Here is a 19427-nt window from a genome sequence, read left to right on the forward strand (position 1 = left end):
TTTTTTTTTTTTTTTTTTTTTTTTTGAGACGGAGTCTGGCTCTGTGGCCCAGGCTGGAGTGCTGTGGCCGGATCTCAGCTCACTGCAAGCTCCGCCTCCCGGGTTCACGCCATTCTCCTGCCTCAGCCTCCCAGTAGCTGGGACTACAGGCGCCGCTACCTCGCCCGGCTAGTTTTTTGTAGTTTTTAGTAGAGACGGGGTTTCACCGTGTTAGCCAGGATGGTCTCGATCTCCTGACCTCGTGATCCGCCCGTCTCGGCCTCCCAAAGTGCTGGGATTACAGGCTTGAGCCACCGCGCCCGGCCCCTGCCGCTTTCTTATCTAGAACAATCTCCCTTGTTTTCTTTTTCTTTTTTGTTTTCTTGAGACAGAGTCTCGCTGTGTCACCCAGGCTGGAGTGTCGTGGTGCGATCTCGGCTCACTGCAACCTCTGCCTCCTGGATTCAAGTGATTCTCCTGCTTCAGCCTCCCAAGTAGCTGGGACTACAGGCGCCCGTCACGACACCCGGCTAATGTTTGTACTTTTAGTAGAGATGGGGTTTCACTATGTTGGCCAGGCTGGTCTTGAACTCCTTACCTGGTGATCCGCGAAATTGCTGGGATTATAGGTGTGAGCCACCGTGCCTAGCCTGTTTTATTTTTCTTCTTGACATTTGAAAACAAAAACAAAAACAAAAAACAGGTCAGTCATCCTGTAGAATGTCCTGCCTTCTGGGCTTGTCTCATTGCTTTCTCATGGAGTCATTAAATTTGTTCCACTCTCCTTTGTGTTTTCAGCAAATAAGAAGTTGAAGCTAGAGGCTGGTTTAGATCCAGGTTAAACCTTTTTGGCAGGAATCCCTTGTCAGTGATGCTGTGACTTTGGGCTGCCTCACTTCAGGAGGCATCAGTGTGACAGGCTGTCCTGCACAAAGTAGAGAGATAGACCAGTGGGTGACTGGGAGAAGTCACATCCCTCCATTGCAAACTCGTGCTATTCCTCTTAAACACCAGGTCCTCGGTCAGGCGCAGCGGCTCACGCCTGTAATCCCAGCACTTGGAAGGCCAAAGTGGGCAGATCACTTGAGGTCAGGAGTTTGAGACCAGCCTGGCCAACATGGTGAAACCCCATCTCTACTAAAAATACAAAAATTAGCCAGGCATGAGTCTCAGCTACTTGGGAAACTGAGGCAGGAGAGTCGCTTGAACCCAGGAGGCAGATGTTGCAGTGAGCTGAGATTGTGCCATTGCACCCCAGCCTAGTTTGAGCGAAACTCTGTCTCAAAAAAACAAAAACAAAAAACAAAAAACAAAGAAAAAAAAAACCACACACACACACCAGGTCCTCTGTCAGTGACACTTGGGTGCCTGTGAGTATCTGCTTCCTGTCAACTTTCCCCTCTGGTTTAGCATCCACCGGCTCTGGTTGCCTCCAGCATTTGTTTCTTTTTTTTTTTTTTTGAGATGGAGTCTCACTCTGTCGCCCAGGCTGGAGTGCAGTGGCCAGATTTCAGCTCACTGCAAGCTCCACCTCCCAGGTTTATGCCATTCTCCTGCCTCAGCCTCCCAAGTAGCTGGGGCTACAGGCGCCCGCCACCTCGCCTGGCTAGTTTTTTGTATTTTTTAGTAGAGACGGGGTTTCACTGGGTTAGCCAGGATGGTCTCGATCTCCTGACCTCGGGATCCGCCCATCTTGGCCTCCTAAAGCGCTGGGATTACAGGCTTGAGCCACCGCGCCCGGCCCAGCATTTGTTTCTTTAGGGGTTGCAGGATGACTTAGCATTTGGTCATTTCTTTGTTATTTATTAGCAGGAATTCTTCCCGAAAGAAGAGCTTTCCGTCAACCACTAGGGCAATTTGGTCACAAGAAAGGCCAAGAGACAGGCTGAATTCTTTCTCTTTAATCCCTAGCTTTCAGAGTAAAGAGGGCACTGCTACCGTCAGTGGTGACAAATGAGGGCTTTTGAGGGCTTGGGTTTGTTTGTTTTGCTTTCCCTCTTCTTTTTTAATAATCTCTGTGAATGCCCTGCTTTTATGTGTTCCATCTGTTTCCATCGGTTGCACTCATTATTCTTTTTGATGCCCAGATAGTCCCAGCTCGGCCCATTGGAGGCTTCCTGGGGTGCCTCTCACTGCCCCTGTGCTGAGGCTGCCGTTGGGAAGATGAGCCAGAGGCAGGCCTGAGACTCGGGGCAGGGTCTGAATAGCGGGTTCAGATGGGGGCACACCCCCTCCACAGGCATCTGTTTTGCACATGGCCCTGACCGATCACCAGGAGGGAAAGCTCTAAGAACATGTTTCTTTTATGTGGTCCCCTGTTCTTGCCCACCATCAAGCACACTGTTGCCTCTGACCTCACCCAGCTGCATTGCTTGTGCAACCTGAATAATGTAGCTCTAGGCCCAGCCTTCAGGGTCAGCAAGACCAGAACTGGTCCCTGGAAAATACCAATAAAATCCTCCTTTCCAGGCTGCCCCTCCTGCCAGCCTCTGGGAGTGCTGGGGATAGGAGTCCTATGCTGTTGCTTTGGCACCTAGAAGCTGCAGCTCAGCACATGCTGGCAGAACCCTGAGTCACTGGGATATCAGGAAGGGGTGAGGTCTCTTGGTGAATGTGGGCAGAAGCCCCCATGCTAGAGAGTACAGACACCACTTGGGCTGCTGAGAGCAGTAGCGGTTTGAGTCCTTCCTAAAGGGAGCTCCTCTGCTCTCCCCAAACCTGACCCCTGCCCTCCCCACTCCCTATCTTCAGGCTCCTGCTGGTGTCCCTGGAGCATGGGAGGCCGCTGAATGTGAGTGGCGGTGTCCGGCAGGAGCTGCGTGGCAGGGAGGGCGTCCATGGCTGCGGCTAACAAGGGTAAGTGCCTTCCTGGCCTGGTGGGGCTCGCACAAGCTCTTCCAGTGGGCCCTGGTAGGAGGGCCATTGCTGCAGGTAGGGCCCGCACCACCTGTGTATGTGTGTGCATGTGTGAGTGCGTGTGTGCTGGCGTGCGAATGTGATTGGGAATATGTTTGTGCCAGGTCCTGGGGCTCATAAAAGCCCTAGCAGGGACCCCTGCGGAGCCCTGCTGACTCCTTTGGCTGGTCTGTGGAGATGTGTGCTCTTGTGTCTTTGCCCTTCCACTGTGGGGGTTGGGGGAGCTGAGGGGCTTGCGGTGAGCACCGAGACTGGTGATATGGGAGGGCCACAGCAGGCTGTGGAAGGGAATTTGAGTTTCGTTCAGAATCCAGAAGGGATAAGGGAGGGTTTTAGGCCAGGGTGATCTGGTGAGATTTGAGGGTTAGTTCTGTGGGGCTCACCAGGGATGGTGGATGTGCCAGGCTGGCCTCCTGGGCCTCCGAGTATCCAAGAGGCCGGCTCAAAGCTGGATCAGGTCCTCCTACTAAGAGGACCCTGGGCAGGGCTCTTGGTGGGAGGGCCTAGGGGCCAGGGTTCAGAGAGCACTAGGGCCATGCTCTTGGCCTCCCCAGCCTGAGTGTTCATCCAGTCCAGGCCTTCAGCCCGGCTCCTGGCTACCCTACTTTTCCCATCCCTCTGCCCTTTCTGGTCTTGGAGAACCCGACCCAGCTCAGAGACAGCTGAGGACCTTGATGGTGGGTTAGGCAGAGGAAGGAAGGGGGTCTTGGGGTGGGTCTGGAAGCTTCCTTGGGTTCTCTCTTCTTGCTTGCCAGTGGCCAGTGAGGTTTAGTGGCAAGTGCAGCCTCACCTAGGTGGGCTGAGTGTGTTTTTTGATAACCTTTGTTTCTGCCACCCCTAGGCAGATCCCCTAGAGCCTGTTCCTGTCCCTGCCCCTTCAGGTTTGGGTCATGAGGATGGGCAGGCAGGGGCCTCATGCACTGACACAGCTTGGGGGTAGGCCCCAGGGATGGGGGGCTTTGCACTATGAAGGAGAGCACTGGGCAGTCTTCCTCTGGAGGACTGGCCTGAGCCCCACGCTGCCCTGGCTTGGTGGGAGTCTGGAAGACTGTCCCTTCCTGTCTCTGGCACCAGCCCCATCCCCTTCAAGCAAGGGTCATATTAGCCAGTCCCTGAGTCCCCCTACGCCCACTCTCAGGGGATGCATTTTTGTGGGAGGACTCGGGGGGCCTCAAGCCTCATGATACCAGTGTCCACCTAGCCTTGAAAAGAGCCCAGCCAGTGGGAGCTGGATGATGTCAAGGGCAGTCTTGGGGGCGATGAGGGGACAAACGGGAGGAGTTTCCTGGGGACAGGGAAAGCCCTCAGAGCCCTCTCCCACTCTTCCTAGGCAACAAGCCCAGAGTCCGGAGTATCCGCTTTGCGGCAGGCCACGATGCGGAAGGATCCCACAGCCACGTCCACTTTGATGAGAAGCTGCATGACTCGGTGGTCATGGTCACCCAGGAGAGTGACAGCAGCTTTCTGGTCAAGGTACATGTACACCTCCCCCATCAGCAGCTTCTCCCACTCCCCGGCTCTGCCTGGCTTCTGGCTGCCTGTCGCCTTTCCTCTCAGCTGGGCTTATAGGCATGTCTGTGCCTTTCCCTGTGCCTTGGTTTCCCCATCTGTCAGATGGGAGGCAGTGAGATTTCAATGAGATGAGAGCATTTAGAATGTCATCCAGATGAAGAATGTCATCCAGATCAAGATGAGCAGAGCCATTGCTGTCATCTGCGTTACCCAGACAATAGCAATGGAAGGCAGTGTCGCGGCTGTGGTGCCACTGGCCTGGGTTCAGGTCTAGGCCAGCCGTTCTGGCTCTGTGACCTTGGGACCTGAGTTTCTCTTCTCTCAAGTGGAGACAATCACATTACCTAGAGTTGGTATGAGAATGGAAGAATGTATGTATGTGATACAGGTGTGAAGCTAATTACGGCAATAACAAGGTGCAACTTTTTTTTTTAACCCTTCTTTGCCAAATCTCTGGCTGAGTTAGGCTCTTTAAAGTAGTATTATCACCCCCTGTTTTCTGCTTGGTGGAGCTGGGTTGGGGAAAATGGAGACTGAGGCCTTATTTATTCAGTCAATAAATCAGGGGTCCAGAGTTGAACAGGAGTGCCCTTGGGTTGGGGGAGGTCTGGCCTATTGAGATGGACCTGCAGGGGGGTCTGCGTGCTGCTCAAAAGGGGCCCAGGTTTAGTCTGGCCAACGTGACAAAACCCATCTCTACTAAAAATACAATAGTTAGCCAGGTGTGGTGGCGCACGCCTGTAGTCCCAGCTACTTGGGAGGCTGAGGCAGGAGAATTGCTTGAACCCAGGAGGCTGAGGTTGCAGTGAACTGAGATTGCGCCAGTGTACTCCAGTCTGGGCAACAGAGAGACTCGGTCTCAAACAAACAAACAAAAAAGGTGGGTTTTGTCTCCATTTCTGTCCAACTCTGAAGTTCCCACTCTTTGTCCTACAGCTGACAGCTTCCCCAAGAGAATAAACGAAACAAACCAACACTTTTAAAAATAGTTCTCTCCCCTCATTGCAAAATCCTCTCATGTCTTAATAGACATGAGAAAATTTGGAAGACAGAGAAAATGTGAAGAAATTTAAAAGTACCCACAGTCATACTATCCCAAAATAACCATGGTTAATATTCTGATGTGTGTTATTTCAGCTTTTTTTTTTCTTTTTCTTTTTGAGACGGAGTCTCGCTCTGTCGCCAGGCTGGAGTACAGTGGCATGATCTCGGCTCACTACAACCTCCAACTCCTGGGTTCAAGTGATTCTCCTGCCTCAGCCTCTGGAGTAGCTGAGATTACAGGCACATGCTACCACGCTCAGCTATTTTTTTATATTTTTAGTAGAGACGGGGTTTCACTCTGTTGGCCAGGATGGTCTCGATCTCCTGACCTCGTGATCCACCCGTCGGCCTCCCAAAGTGCTGCGATTACAGGTGTGAGCCACTGCGCCCGGCTTATTCCAGCTTTTTAAAATTTTATTTATTTTTCTGAAAACACTATGGTGATGGATCCAGCTTATTTTAAAAAGCTTTGTTTCCAAAAACAAAAGCTGGCATCACCATGTCCACACTGGTTTTTGCTTGCTTCTGTTGTGAACTGTCTCCTGTGTCAGTAAATAATTTTCCATGAGATTTTACCACTGCCTACTGCTCCATGATATGTGTCATCATTGACTTAGCTGGCTCCCTATTCCTGGGTGTTATGGCTGTTTTTGTTTTGTTAAAAAATAAGGAAGCGAAGAGTATTTTTTTGCACATCTCTATTTCCCCTGGAAAATTCTACAAGTAGTACCCCTGGGTCACAGGGTCACAGTTAGGAGGTACAGCCAGAAAGCTTTCTTGAGGGGTGTGCCCTCTACCAGCAGAGCATGAGGGGGGCACATGGACTGAGGTTTGTCACGTAGCAATATCGACCTGGTCCCATTGAAGAGCTAAAACTCTCTGCAGCCAGTCCCAGTTGGTCCCCAGGGATGGGGCTGCCCAGCCCCAGTAACTGTGAGCAGGAGTCTGTGCTCATGCGAGCTGGGAGTACAGCATGCACCTTTGCCTGATGGCCTGGCACCCCTGCCAGCCACCCTGCTTAGCAACCACCCTGGCTTGTGACCCTTCATACTACTGGAGTTTCCAAGAATGGTATTTGTTCCAGAGGGTGGCTGTCACCAAGCACTGTGAATGAACAACAGAAATTGCTTGGGTTGTGAGTATGGGCCATTGGGCATAGTCAGCCTTTGAGTGGGCAGGCGGGCATCCACAGTCCGGTGCCAGCAGGGCAGCCAGGAGCCCCAGTTCAATGGCTGGTACCAGGCCTGTGGGCCAGCTCTGGGCTGACACAGCTGGTCTACTGTCGCGTCTCTAATTTGATCCCATCCCTCATCGCGCACTGTCTGTGGCCTGGTGTCATCCTATGAGCGAATGGAAGACCAGCATCCTTGACCCTGGGATACTGGCAGTGATGGGGACAGGTGGATGACCTGTGGGACTTTGAACCTTTCCTTGTAGGCAGTGGGTGGTGCCTTGCTGGGTGCCATGCATGGCAGGAGTGGTCAAGAAGTCTAGGGAGGACTTGACCCTGGCCACACTATGTGGCCTTTGGCCAGTCATTTTGTGGCTTCCATTTTCTCATCTATGAAATGAGCCACTGAGGACTTTGGGGCCTGTGAGACAGATGCTGAGGATCTTGCTGGCCAAGCTGTAGGGCTGGGACCCTCAAGGGAAGGGGTCTGTGAAAGGGCTGGGGCCATTGGGCTGGGTGGTAGATCAGCTAGAGTGATGGAGGGAGTTGGGCTTTCTGGGCTCCCTGGGGAAGCAGGTGCTGGGGTCCATGGGATCATAGGTGGCACAACTGGGTGGGCCTGGAGGAAGCAGGAAGTGAAGGTGCCTCCCTCCCTCACCTCTCTTGCTGTAGGTTGGCTTCCTGAAGATCCTGCACAGGTATGAGATTACTTTCACTCTGCCCCCAGTGCACAGGCTGAGCAAGGACGTCCGTGAAGCACCTGTCCCCAGCCTGCACCTCAAGCTCCTCAGCGTGGTGCCCGTCCCTGAAGGTGCGTCCCCTCCTCCAGCAGGCCCACAGGGAGTGGGAGTGAGAACATGGGGTGCTCCCTTACCCCCAACTAGGGTGGATGGGCAGCTCAGCAAGTCAGGGACATGGCACCTCTTTGTGAGCTTGCAGTGTGGCAGCACGGCAGGCCTTGCTCCCTGTCCCTGAACAGAAGTCCATGAGCTTGTGCTTGCCTGTACCTGCCTATGGTGTGATGGTTACCTCTGTGGGGCAGTAACCAAGACGGGAGCCGCTGAGGAACTGGTTTGAAACCTCCAGCTCTCCCTCCTGCTTCCCTAACCCTCGAGAAAAACCTGCTGGAGCTACACACACCTTGTGGATAACTCCTAGCACCCACCAGTCCCAGACCTTGGATTTCAGGCTGCTGTTCCTATCAGGCTCCCTTCAGGTCCTGCCCCACCCCCAACTCCCAGGCTGGCAGAGGCTAGGGTGTCAGTTTCATGGAGCTCCAGCTTCAGTTTCCTGTCCCCATCACCAGCCTCCCCATGACCTTGTCCTTCACTGGATTGAGACCCTTCAGGCCTTTACCTCTTGCCATCTGATCTGCTCAAAGCCTACCCCGCCCCACCCCCCTCATTCCTCATCACCGCCTCTCCCTACCTTCCTTTTGGGAGAAAACAGCCAGACCTTCTTTTGGAAGCCTGAATTGGACCCTACTTCATTCACTCTTGAAGCCACATTGGGGTGGCCCACAGGCTGGAGGCATGTCCAGCTCACTGAAGAATGGGTTTTTGAGACCTCTGCACCCCTGCTAGGGTGAATGGGTCTCTGGGCTCCAGAAAGGCCATCCCTGCCCCTTTCTTGGGGCAACTCAGCATGTAGCTCCCTGCCATGGTGGTGGGTAGGGGCCAGTGAGTGCCAGGGGCAGGATCGGGAGGCTGGGGGAGGTACTGACCACTTGCCCTTGTCCCCGGGCAGGTTATAGTGTCAAGTGCGAGTACTCAGCACACAAAGAGGGCGTCCTCAAAGAGGAGATACTGCTAGCCTGCGAAGGTGGCACCGGCACCTGTGTGCGCGTGACGGTGCAGGCCCGCGTCATGGGTGAGAGCGTGAGGCTCCTAGTTGGAGGAGGGATGCACAAGCTCGACTGCAAGGGTTTCTGTCCTCAGGGAACCAGGGCTGAGCAAGGGCTCCTTGCGCATTTTGGGGGTTCTCAACCTCCTTGGTGGGTCCCCACCTCCAGCTGATCCCTGAGGGAAGGGGAGGGGTCCCCTTAGTGGGCCGCATGGGTGGGGCCAGGGGCCAGCATGGCACTGACTTGCACCCCACCTTGCAGACCGACACCACGGCACGCCCATGCTGCTGGACGGTGTCAAGTGCGTGGGCGCCGAGTTGGAATATGACTCAGAGCACAGCGACTGGCATGGCTTTGACTGAGGCCTGAGGCCCCGCCTGCCCCGGGCCCCTCAGCCTTAAACCCCGCCTTGTCCCCCCGACATGCTGCGTGATGGTGTGGCTTCCTCGCCCCTCTCTGGGGTGGGCGTGGGGGTGGAGTGGCCTTGCCCACGCCTCTCACCTCTGCCTTCATTTGTGCCGCCACCCTGCCCCCCTGCGTCCTCCTCTCCCACTTCCTCCTCTCCGTGTGCCTCAGTCTCCTGCCGGAAGAAATGGGTTGAGCCCGAAAGGAGGCTGTCTGAGGAAGGGAGAGGGAGGGCCTGGGGTGGGTTTCCCACTCCCCACCCCAAGCCATAGGGGCTCCAACCAGGGTCTGGGAGAGGATGGAGCTGGCTCTGGCGTCGTGGCCCCATTACTACTGCTGCTGCTGCCTTGCTTCAGCCACCTCTCCTGCCCCTCCCTCGTCCCCACTGCTGTCCACCATGAGTAGGAGGGAGGTGCAGTCCCCAGCTCACCCCGCCCCCCCGGCCCCCGCCCTCAGGTCTGTGTTACTTGGTTTTTAAGCGACTGGTTGGGATAGAACCCTAAAGAAATAAAACTTCCAGTGGATACCGGAAGCCAGGTGGATTTTTGTTCTCTGGGTTTGGGGTAATGCCTACTCCTTTGCAGATGGGCCAAGGAAGGACTTGGGTAGATTCACTCTTTCAGGAGGCAGGGGCACCGCGTGGTGTTATACCACCTAGCCCCACAAGAGGTATGCACAGGCGGTGGCATTTTAGGCCAGAAGCCGGCTGCCAAGACAATTAGTTTGAATGAGGAGGGAGGGACCTCATGTAGGCAAGAGAGGTCTTAAGCAGTGGAGTTGTTTGGGATGCTTGATGGGGAGACAGCAGCACCCCCTTCTGGTCAGTTCCCTATGCACAGCTGAAAGCTTTCTCCCTTCTCTCTATAGCACCTGGAACCCCTACACTCCTCCCATTATTAGGGTCTCCACGCCATATCAGCAGGCTATGGCTTCCCCTTGGGCATAAATGTTTTATTGTCACCTCAGGGCTCTCAGGCAGGTGGGGCTGTTGCATGTCACAGTTGGAGGGAAGTGCCTGACATTTCACACTTTGGGAAACTGAGGCCCATGGGCGGTCAGAGAATGTCCTAAAGGCACACCGAGTCAATAGCAGAGCTGGGACCACCCCTCAGTGCTCCCCCTGGCCTCCTCATCCACCCTCCAGCTGTCCTTCCATGGCTGGGGTGGGGTGCAAGTGGGGTCCTTCACAAGCTGCCCTTGGGGCCTTCCCAGATGGGTGTTTTGTCTAGAAGGAAATGCTACCCTCATATCCCCTCATAATTGCCTCCATCATAATAATGTTCCCACCTCCCCATTAGAGATCTACTGCCCTTTCTACAGTTCACAGTCATATTTGGGTGGTCAGCACCACACCAGGACTGTGCTACCACAGCTGTCCCTCTGGAGTCCACTTCCAGTCACTTTCTTACAGCACAAGGTTCCTCTGCCTGCCTCCCGGTTCAGGCTGGGTCCATCAGTGAGTGAACTCCAGCCCTGCAGGTCCAGACCCTGCACAACCTTCCTCCTGCGGCTCCTCCTGCCATCCCACCCCCACCCCTACTCGCCTAAGTTCAGACCAGGACTCCATCTTCTGTTGCGTTCTTCCTTCGGGGTCACTTGCCACTTGCAGGGCTGCGCGCTCTGTCTTGCAAACCTCTTCTCAGTCACCCTTACCAGTTCATTCCTTGGCGGGTTCCTTCAGCCTGGCAGTCAGCGGACCAGGGCCCAATCCCAAAGCCAGTCTCTGGGTGTGTCCCCACCCACCCTCCCATGACCTCATCTCCCCGGGGCCGGAGGGCGGGGAAAGAGGCGCACACAGCAGAACCATCATTTCCCCCGCCCCACCCCGCTCCGCAGGCCCGGGGACCGAAAGAGGGCGGGGCCGGGCAGAGGGCGCTCGCACCGCGCCGGCGCGCCCTCAGTTGGAAAGAAAGTCGATGGACGCGCGCACTGAGCGATTGGTGCTGACGTCGACAGCGGTGACCTTAATTTCGGTGTCGCCAAACTGCATGGCGGCGCGGATCTCGCGGCGGCCGGGAGGCGCGCCGGCGGTGTCCTGGCCGCAGTCGGCGGGCTCAAGCTCGAGGCTGAGCGCGCCGCATTTGCGCACGCCGGGGTCGGTGATGAAGCGCGCATCCTCGGTCGCGCAGCAGTACAGGTTGATGAGCACGCGCCGCTGGCCCGGACGCGCCGGGCAGTAGCTGCGCCGCACCTCCTCGCCCAGGGCCACCGACTGCTCGGCGGCCACGAAGCGCTCGAAGACGTCGGTGCACCAGCGGCGGCCGTCGCGAACCAGTAGCTTCTCGGGCGGGTGGCGCCCAGGCACAAAGCGGTTGAGCACGCCCACGCCATAGGTGAGCGGCGAGCGGCGGACCCGCACCACGCCCGGCGTCTGGCCGAACAGCACAGCGCCTTTGAGGATGGTGAGGCCCACGTCGTGTGGGACCACGACACGCAGACCGCGGGAGCCCAGCGCCGCCTGCACCGCGTGCTGCAGCACTGCTGACTCGGCGAAGCCGCCCACCAGGAACAGCAGCTTCACACCCTGCACCTCCGGCCGTGCCAGCAGCGCCTCTGCGGTACAGGACGGGGGACGCAGGTGAAGGGGGCGGAGGAGAAGGCGGGGGGAGAGAGAGAGTCACTGAGGCCACTACTAGTCGGCCACCGGCGCCTCCCCTCCCTAGCCCGTACCCGCCTGGCAACTAGAGAGTAGCCATTTGAGCACTTTCTTTGAGAGCTCCCGCGAGTCCTCGAGGGCTTTGCCTCCCCAACACTCACGCTCCCCACTTCTCTCCCACCACGACGTGGAGAACAAGAGATAAGGATATGCATTTACACGTATTAAACACCTAGATGTTGTATGCAAGACATTATGCTCACTGTAGATACTTCAGCTCATTTTATCCCTGTGATAACGTTTTGAGAACCCAATACTATCACCCCAGTTTATAAATGGGGAAACTGAGGCACCAGAGGTTTTTTGCTTTGGCAAGACTACATAACCCCCTAGCTCTTAATCACCACTCTTAATCATCACTTCATCCTCCAGGTGTTCTAGATGATTCTACGTCTCATCCCAGTGTATGGATGTGTGGAGATTTCTAGGCACTGATTGGTGGGGGGGGGGGGGGGGGGAATCATTCCGCATTTGTTTTATGTCGGGGCGGGTGGAGGACCGAATTCAGGTGCTCACCTATGTGCTGGATGATCCCGCTGACTGTGGGCTGAAAGAGCTCGTTCATGGCTTCACAAGACATTCGGAGCATCCCCTGTGAGGACCACTTCACGAAGTTCACGCTGTTGGTGGTGAAAGGGGCATAGACCTATCGGTCAGGGCCCAGCTGCTTGCCCCAGTTTGGGGTCCGTGGTTCTTATTATCTACCTCTGCCACCAGGCAGAAGTGCCTGGGCTCCGACTGCACGTGGTGTCTAGAGGACTGGACCTGCTGGATGTTAGCCCTTATCCCCACCCTACTCAGTCAGGATTTAGTTGCCAGCCTGCTCCAGGTTCCAGGTACGAGGTCCTGGGAGAGGCCTCCCCTTGCTTTGGTGCAGGGAAGCCAAGGAGCATGGGCCGGCAGGGCCGGGGGTGCAGGTGTAGAGAAGGCTGGGAGGAGACCAGTCATTGCCGCCTCCCCGCTATGATTCTCTCTCTTGCCCCAGTTCGGGCTGCGGATTCCGTGGGTGGAGCCTGCTGGGCTGGGGCACTCACTCGCTGCTCCCCGCCGCCCCACCCTGACACCCTGCTGGCTTGGTGTATATGTGGGATGAATCAGGCAGACCCCCACCCTTCCTTGGGGCCCGGGACCCTCCCGCGCACGGTCATTTCCGGGTCGGCAAACCCTGCCTGAGCCCGCGGGCTCGGGACCCACCTGCTCCTGCGCAGAGCGGTCTCCACGTTGTGGCCCCGCTGCTTGCGGTAAAAGTCAATGAAGGAGAAGGGCAGCGAGATGTTGAGCGCCCCTGCACGGTGCGGGCCAGCAGTGCGCTTGCGAGCCTCGAAGGCGATGGTCAGATCTACCCAGGCTGCCGGCCGTTGCCTTTTGAAGGTGGCGATGAAGTCCTCACCGAAGATGCGGCACAGCAGCTGCTCGAAGGCCAGGTCCACGCCCACCGCGCCATAAGGGCCCCCTGGGGTGGAGCAGGGGGCAGAGGGGGCGTCAGCGCTCACCGGGCTGCCAGGGGGCAGTGGCGGGGTCGGGGCCCGGGCCGTGCTGGGTACCGGGATGCCGCCTGGCTACTCACCAGATGCCTTGTAGAGCTCCTTGAGGGTGCCATGGGGCTGCTCCAGCTGGTGCACCGTCAGGTCCACGGTGCCTCCGCCGCAGTCAGCCACCACGTAGCGGTCTCCTGTGGCGGTGAGCGTGGGCACACACTCGTGGGCGGCCTCGCACCCTCAGCCCTGCGCCCCCTCCAGCCTCGCCCAGCCTCCAGCCCTGACCCGGGTCCCAAGGCCTGTCTGCAGGGTCAGGGGAGGGACGTGAGGGGCTTCAGGTGCTTGAACCTCAGACCACCACATATGGGCGCAGAGTGTGGGGGAGAAATGGTTCCAGAGGCTCTGCAACTCCACCCGAGCGTCCGCGGAGAATCCCCTGGAGGAGTGGGAGTTAGGGGCGCCGCTGTGAGTGGGGTGGGGGTGCGGGTGACTGTGAGGGGACGGCCAGGTTAGGTACAGCGGATGGAGGAGGAAGAGACGGGCTTTGCAAACATGCCCTTCCCCCCATCAGTATATGGTGCCCGGTAGGGGCCAAGGATAACTCTCCATCCCCCTTTTCCCCTACCTGCTTGCATCTCTGCCCACAGTTCTCCTACACCCGACTCCACCAGGAACGTGCGGCTGTGGCGGTACCTTCGCAGCTGCTCCCGAGCTGGGGGTCAGGAGACAGCAGGGAGTGAGATTAGAAGGAGGTGCTCCAGCTATGGCGTTCAACTCCCATCCTCCTGCTCAGGCCCTCCATGGGCACTGGGAGCAACCAGTGCTCCTGAAACTCCAACCTGCTCCTGACTGGGAGAGGGCAATCCTGAACCCCAAACTCCCACCCTGTATCCAACAGCTGGGGGGGAAGTATTTATGGACACAGAGCCTTCCTTTAACCCAGGAGGTCTCAGGTCATGGCAAAATCAGGGTTAGAGGGTTTGGAGGAGTGGAGGCAGGTAGGTGTCCCTGGAGTCTCAGAGGGGACTCAGGACTTAGGGCCTCTCCCTGCCCTGGGAGATGGCATTTGGGAGGATGACCATAGCTGTCCTTGGCCTCAGTGCCTGGTCCTGGCAGCAGGAGCTTGGGGCTGATGTGTGTCAGGGAAGATGATGGGAGTGAAGGGGACAGCTGATGCACTGGGTTGACTTCTTCCTTTGTCAGTACCCCAGCAATTTCCTCCTGGGGTAGGCTGTGTCTCCCCTGACCCTCAGACTCAGGACTGGGCAGAGTCCTGCCCTCCTCAGACCTTGCTCCCCTAGGGCAAGGTGAAATCTCCACCCTGAGATGGGTTCCCCCAGGTAGGACATGTCCCACCCTGAGACGAGGTTGCCCTTGGGCAGGGCTGTGCCTCCCTCCCTCAGATGGGCTCCACCAGGCATGTTTCTGCCTGCTCAAATTGGGCTTCTCTGGGGTGGGGACCCCCTCCCCTTCATACTAGACATGTCTGAGCTTCTGGCTTCAGTAACCCTCTGACCCTCCAAGGGTGGGTGTTGTCCCTGGGGGCAGGCAGCTCACCCTGACGGAAGCTGGAGTCGATGGAGCGGCGCTCACCCAGGCGCCCACCACCTGGGGCCCGGCCACTCAGATCCAGGAGCTGGTGCAGGCGCAGCTTGCGGCAGTATACCGAGGCAGCCTCAGGCTCCAGGGCGATGAGTAGCTGCTCTGCATTCTCTCGGGACACTAGTCCAGCCTGGGGATGGGTGGTGGGCAGGGTCAGGCGGCACTGTGGGCTGTCACACCTAAGATGGCACCGGGAGGTGGGGAACCGCGGGCCTCCTCCTCCATCACACCCCACCCATGTTAGGCCTCTCAGGCCCCTCTGTGCAGCACAAATTTGGAGCTGCCTCATAGCCACGCTGTGACCAGGCTGGGGAGGGAATAGCCCTGGCCAAAGATGGGGAAGAAGTTGCCCAGCAGGAAAAGGCTCTAGACAGAATGCAGACCTAGAACCCCTGGGATGTGTCCCTTCAAACTTCCCAAGATAGCGGGGCTGCAGGAAGGTTCCCCTTCACAGGTGCAAGTGGCCAGCTAAGCGCTGGCTGGGGGTGCTGGCAGAGACTCTAGCACAATGTGGGAGGTGTGGTGGCTCAGAGGAGATGGTGGGGAGCCCTTTTAGCTCACTGAACCCTGTTTCTCCACCAGGCTGGTGTCAGACGGTAGCCATAGGCCACCCCATTCCCAGGAGAACTTTGTTCCCAGGGAATCTGATACAGCAGGAAGGAAGCTCAAATTCCAGGCAACAAGACAGGCCAGTTGGGTGGAGAAAAACACTTGAGATCTGGAGTTATTTCCTTCATCAGGGCAGGGGATCCCTGTGGGAAGTACGTCATGGTTTTGTAGGGTTCCCCAGATTCTGACCAGATAGGGAAGAGGGATAAGGATGTGAATGGAGACTTTCTACCCAGGGCCAGACTTTCCTGAGCAGCCAGGGAACAGCGTGAGAGGAAAGGGGGTGGGGAAATAGGCAAGGGGATGCTGGGGGAGCAGGTGTTTGTTCCGGCTGGGGACAGCCTTGCTTCTGTTCTGATCCTTGCACAGCTATGTCCACTGTGCTCAGAGTTAGCTCCTTCCAGTGAAAAGGGTAGCCATCTACAGACCTGACCCTGGGTCATGCCTGGCCCACAGGTATGGGAGGATTGGGGGCCCCGCCAGGGTGTCTACAGGCAGGCTTGAGATCCCTTTTGGACAGCCTAGGGTCTGTATCCAAGGCTCCAGGGTTAGGAACAAGCAATGAGTCTTGAGGCTATACCCTCTCTGTCTCCAATGGAACCCCCAACTCCTTGCTCTAGACCTTTGAGCATCTCAGTGGTAGGAAGACCTGTATGCACTGGCCAGAATCGCCTCCCTTTATACTTTCATAGTCCTATTTCCCCTGCTCAAGAACCAACAAAGGTGGCCGGTAGTGGGGGTGTCCCGGAAAATACTGATGCCAAGTGAAGTGAATGTTTTAGGTGCCCTGCCTGCCACTGTGAGTGTTGGCTGCTATTGGCTCACAGCTGCTACCTCCTCTGGATAACGGCCCTCAGCTGAATGGGAATGGCCTCACTTGGAGAGGTATCCCTCCCATTCCCCCAGAACCAGTGACAGACCGATACGGATGTGCAAGAAGCTGGCCCCAGCTCTGTGCTACAGTTCTCCCTCTGCAGCTCCCCATGGGATCTAGCTGAGGCTAAACCTGAGGCTAGACTCTAGCCAAGACCACATCCTTCATAGCTCCTTCTCCTGTCCCGCCTCCCTCCCTTGCCTTTCTCCTGACAACCCTTCTTCAATAGACCTCAAGTATAAGACTCTCCATCTTGGGCTCTGCTTCTAGGACACCTGACTTAAGGCACTGTCTACACTAGCCTGGGCTGTGCCTCTTGTCCCTCTGTCCCCTGTTCCTGCAGGCCCACTCCCTCTCCTGGTGGGAGCAACCCTACAAACTCCCAGCAGGAGCAGGCTGAAGTTCTTTCCACAATGACTCTGTGGTCTCAAGGGTGGTCGGGTGCATGCAGGCACAGGGGAGGCCCGGGCCTTCCTCAGTAGTGTTCTCTGACCCGTTGCACGTCCTCACCAGGTAGGCAGCTTCCCGCATGAACTGCTTGGCCGGCTGTTTCCAGATGGCAGGCACCGTCAACACCCAGCGCACAGTGTCCTTCTCTGGCAGCGATGGGCTCTGCTCCCTCAGCTCCTGGTGCAGGAGGGGGCAGTCAGAGAAAAGCTGGCTTGGAGCGAGGGTGGTCTTCAGCCCTCCGCGGAGCTGGAGGTACTAATCAAACCACAGGAAGGACTTCCCAGCAGAGCTGGAAGAATCAGCCCCCCTCCCATCAGTATGGCTTGGTGCAGGCTCTACCAGACAAAAAGGGAGGAGGGTACTGGAGAAGATGACCTCTGACTTCCGGCGGTGGCTACCCACCCAATGTCGGGGACGGAATGGGGGAGCGGTTTCGGATGAGGGGACAAGAGGGGGTCCCTGCTACAGTCGGCAGAGGTGGGGCCGCAGCGCACCTGAAGGGCGTGCTCCCTGAAGAAGCGCAGGGCATGGGCGAACACCTCCAGGGCGGGCATCGTCTTTCCATTTACTGCCTCTAACTGGGTCTTCAAGGTGAGATCCTGGCAGGGACACAGGGCGGCTCTGCAGGAGGCCTCAGCTCGGCACTCATTTCCTGACGACCTCGCTCTTAAAATCGCCCCGTTTCCTGGAGCTTCCCCACCTCTTTAACACCACCCCACTCTTGCCCCAATCTGACATTAGCTCTGTCCCAGCCCCTCTCCTTAGTCCCACCCCTCCCGCAACCCCAGCTTCACTATTAGCCCCACCCACATTAGCCCCACCTCCACCTGTCTCATTTCTGAGACTGGAGTCCGACGTCTCCCTTTAGCTCTGCCCCCTCTCAGCCACGACTCCAACGTGTCGGTCCTCACGCGTTTTGGTTTTGCCCCACCCTCCCATTAGTCCTGCCCTTTTCAATGCTGGCCCCGCCTCCCTGTCTGGAGCCCTGTGACTCACCGTGGCACTGTGGATCTTCATCTTGAACTTCTCGAAGTAGAGCCAGTCCCGCGCCTCTTCCGGGTCCAGGTCATGGTAGTAATCGCGAGCGGTGTAGCCAAAGCTGTGGAAGGCGCCCTCCGGGGTCAGCAGCAGGCAGGTCGGAGTCTTCTGGTGGGCCACGCCCGGGTCTCCGCCCTCCCATTTCCTGCGGAGGCACAGGGCCGTCAGTGCAACCCTACTTGGGTGGGAATCCAGGCAGAGGGAACAGCATGTGCAAAAACTTACAGATGTGAAAGAGCAGGGAGAACTAGCTATGAAATATGGGTCGGTTGGATAGGCAGCAGGAGAAAATACAAGAATGCTAAGGTGAGATCATGAAGAGCACAGAAGGCCATTCAGAATTCTGTCTTCGTGGCTTTTAAGTAGCGAAGAGGTATGACCACATTTGCCTTTAGAAATAAAGGTCACTGGCTCCCATGGAGCAACAGAATGGAGGGAAGAGAGCATGGAGAAAGGAAAACAAGGAGGAGTATATTGCAGCCATCCAGGTGAGAGAAGGTCGGGTCTAGAGATGTTAGGGACACATCTAGAGATGTTAGGGGCTTGGTGTCTGGTGGGAAGAGAGGGCTTAGGAGGACGCCGGGATGTCCCCCAGTTATTTCCTGTGACTTTCACCTCCACAGGACAGAGATAGTGTTCCTGGATGTGTCCTTAGCCCCAGCATGGCCTCAGCCGTGTGTGTTGATGAGCAAGACATCTGGGATGTCCTACAGCTCCTAGAGGGCCGTAAGTGCCCGGAGCCTTTGCGGTTTCCTGTGATGCAGAAGGAAGGACAGTCCAATCTCACGAAGCTCAAGTCCCATGTATTTTGGGAGCAGTTACCTGTCCGTCTGTCTCTCCATTCAATCTTCCGTCCAGTGTCCAGGCCTGGAGAAGCCCCTCTTACCTCCCATCCCAGTGTGGGTTGAGAGCTTTGAGGTCTCCTATAGCTTTACCTACTGCCTACCAACCCTCAAGGACACATTCAGAGGACTGGGGTCTTGAGGTCCCAAGGGGAGTGTTCACACAAAACCCACCAACATCTGAATGAATTTTTGAAACATGTCTTTCATAACAACTGTGTGACTTGTCAACTCAACCCTTAGAACTTTCATTTTCTTGTTTTTTATTTGCGATGTTGGACCTAGGAATCACCTCTAGGAATCTACCCCATAGAGATCGCAGCACAAGTTTTCATAGAAGGATATTACTGCTGCATTTTTGTAATAGTGAAAAATGAGAGGAGGGAAAAAACCCCTAAAACTGTCAATAGGGGAATGGATAAATTATGACACATCTGTACTACGGAATACTAGGCAACCGTTCAAAGAAAGTGGTAGCTTTGTATGTACTAACGTGAAATATCTACAAAATAGTGTTGAAGCTTTAAAACAAAGCAAGCTGTATATCTCACTTTTACTTAAAAAACACACATATGTTTGTATAAGTGTGTGTTTGTCTACAAGCTTAGAAAAATATTTGTGGGCTGGGCATGGTGGCTCACGCCTGTAATTCCAGCATTTTGGGATGCTAAAGTGGGAGGATCACTTGAGGCCAGGAATTAAAGACCAGCCCTGGCAACACAGTGAGACCCTGTCTCTCCAAAAAAATTTTTAAAAAATTAGCCAGGTGTGGTGGTGCTGCCTGTAGTCCTAGCTACTCAGGAGGCTGAGGTGGGAGGCTTGCTTGAGCCCAGGAGTTTGAGGCTGCAGTGAGCTATGATCACACCACTGCACTTGTGGTGTGATCAATGCACACAGCTTTTGTGACAGAGCGAGACCCTGTCTCTGAAAAAGAAAGAAAGAAAGGAAAGAAAGAAAGAAAGAAAGAAAGACAGAAAGACAGAAAGACAGAAAGAAAAAAAGAAAGAA

The 19427-nt window shown here is 56.1% G+C and overlaps 2 protein-coding genes across 5 annotated transcripts in view; one reads left to right on the forward strand and one right to left on the reverse strand.

Moving 5' to 3' along the window:
* Positions 1-9402, forward strand: part of C20H20orf27 (chromosome 20 C20orf27 homolog) — a 15791-nt gene extending 6389 nt beyond the window's left edge. For both annotated transcript variants that reach the window (XM_023220236.2, XM_023220237.2), the window contains exons 2-6: positions 2731-2835; positions 4226-4368; positions 7295-7433; positions 8369-8491; positions 8727-9402. In XM_023220236.2, coding sequence (XP_023076004.1) covers positions 2817-2835; positions 4226-4368; positions 7295-7433; positions 8369-8491; positions 8727-8827 — 525 coding nt within the window. In that variant the 5' untranslated portion in view covers positions 2731-2816 and the 3' untranslated portion in view covers positions 8828-9402. The remainder of the gene's footprint in view (positions 1-2730; positions 2836-4225; positions 4369-7294; positions 7434-8368; positions 8492-8726) is intronic.
* Positions 9403-9800: 398 nt separating this feature from the next.
* Positions 9801-19427, reverse strand: part of HSPA12B (heat shock protein family A (Hsp70) member 12B) — a 19983-nt gene continuing 10356 nt past the window's right edge. For 2 of the 3 annotated variants that reach the window (XM_023220235.2, XM_023220233.2), the window contains 9 exons: positions 17536-17722; positions 17034-17138; positions 16600-16716; positions 14562-14736; positions 13630-13716; positions 13094-13198; positions 12721-12979; positions 12043-12146; positions 9801-11423 (listed from right to left, as the gene is read on the reverse strand). In XM_023220235.2, the coding sequence (XP_023076003.1) occupies positions 10768-11423; positions 12043-12146; positions 12721-12979; positions 13094-13198; positions 13630-13716; positions 14562-14736; positions 16600-16716; positions 17034-17138; positions 17536-17722 (1795 nt within the window). In that variant the 3' untranslated portion in view covers positions 9801-10767. The remainder of the gene's footprint in view (positions 11424-12042; positions 12147-12720; positions 12980-13093; positions 13199-13629; positions 13717-14561; positions 14737-16599; positions 16717-17033; positions 17139-17535; positions 17723-19427) is intronic. The other variant, XM_023220234.2, reaches the window with a different exon arrangement.

Source organism: Piliocolobus tephrosceles, chromosome 20 (assembly GCF_002776525.5).
Source record: "Piliocolobus tephrosceles isolate RC106 chromosome 20, ASM277652v3, whole genome shotgun sequence".
In the NCBI taxonomy this organism is placed as follows: Eukaryota; Metazoa; Chordata; class Mammalia; order Primates; family Cercopithecidae; genus Piliocolobus; species Piliocolobus tephrosceles.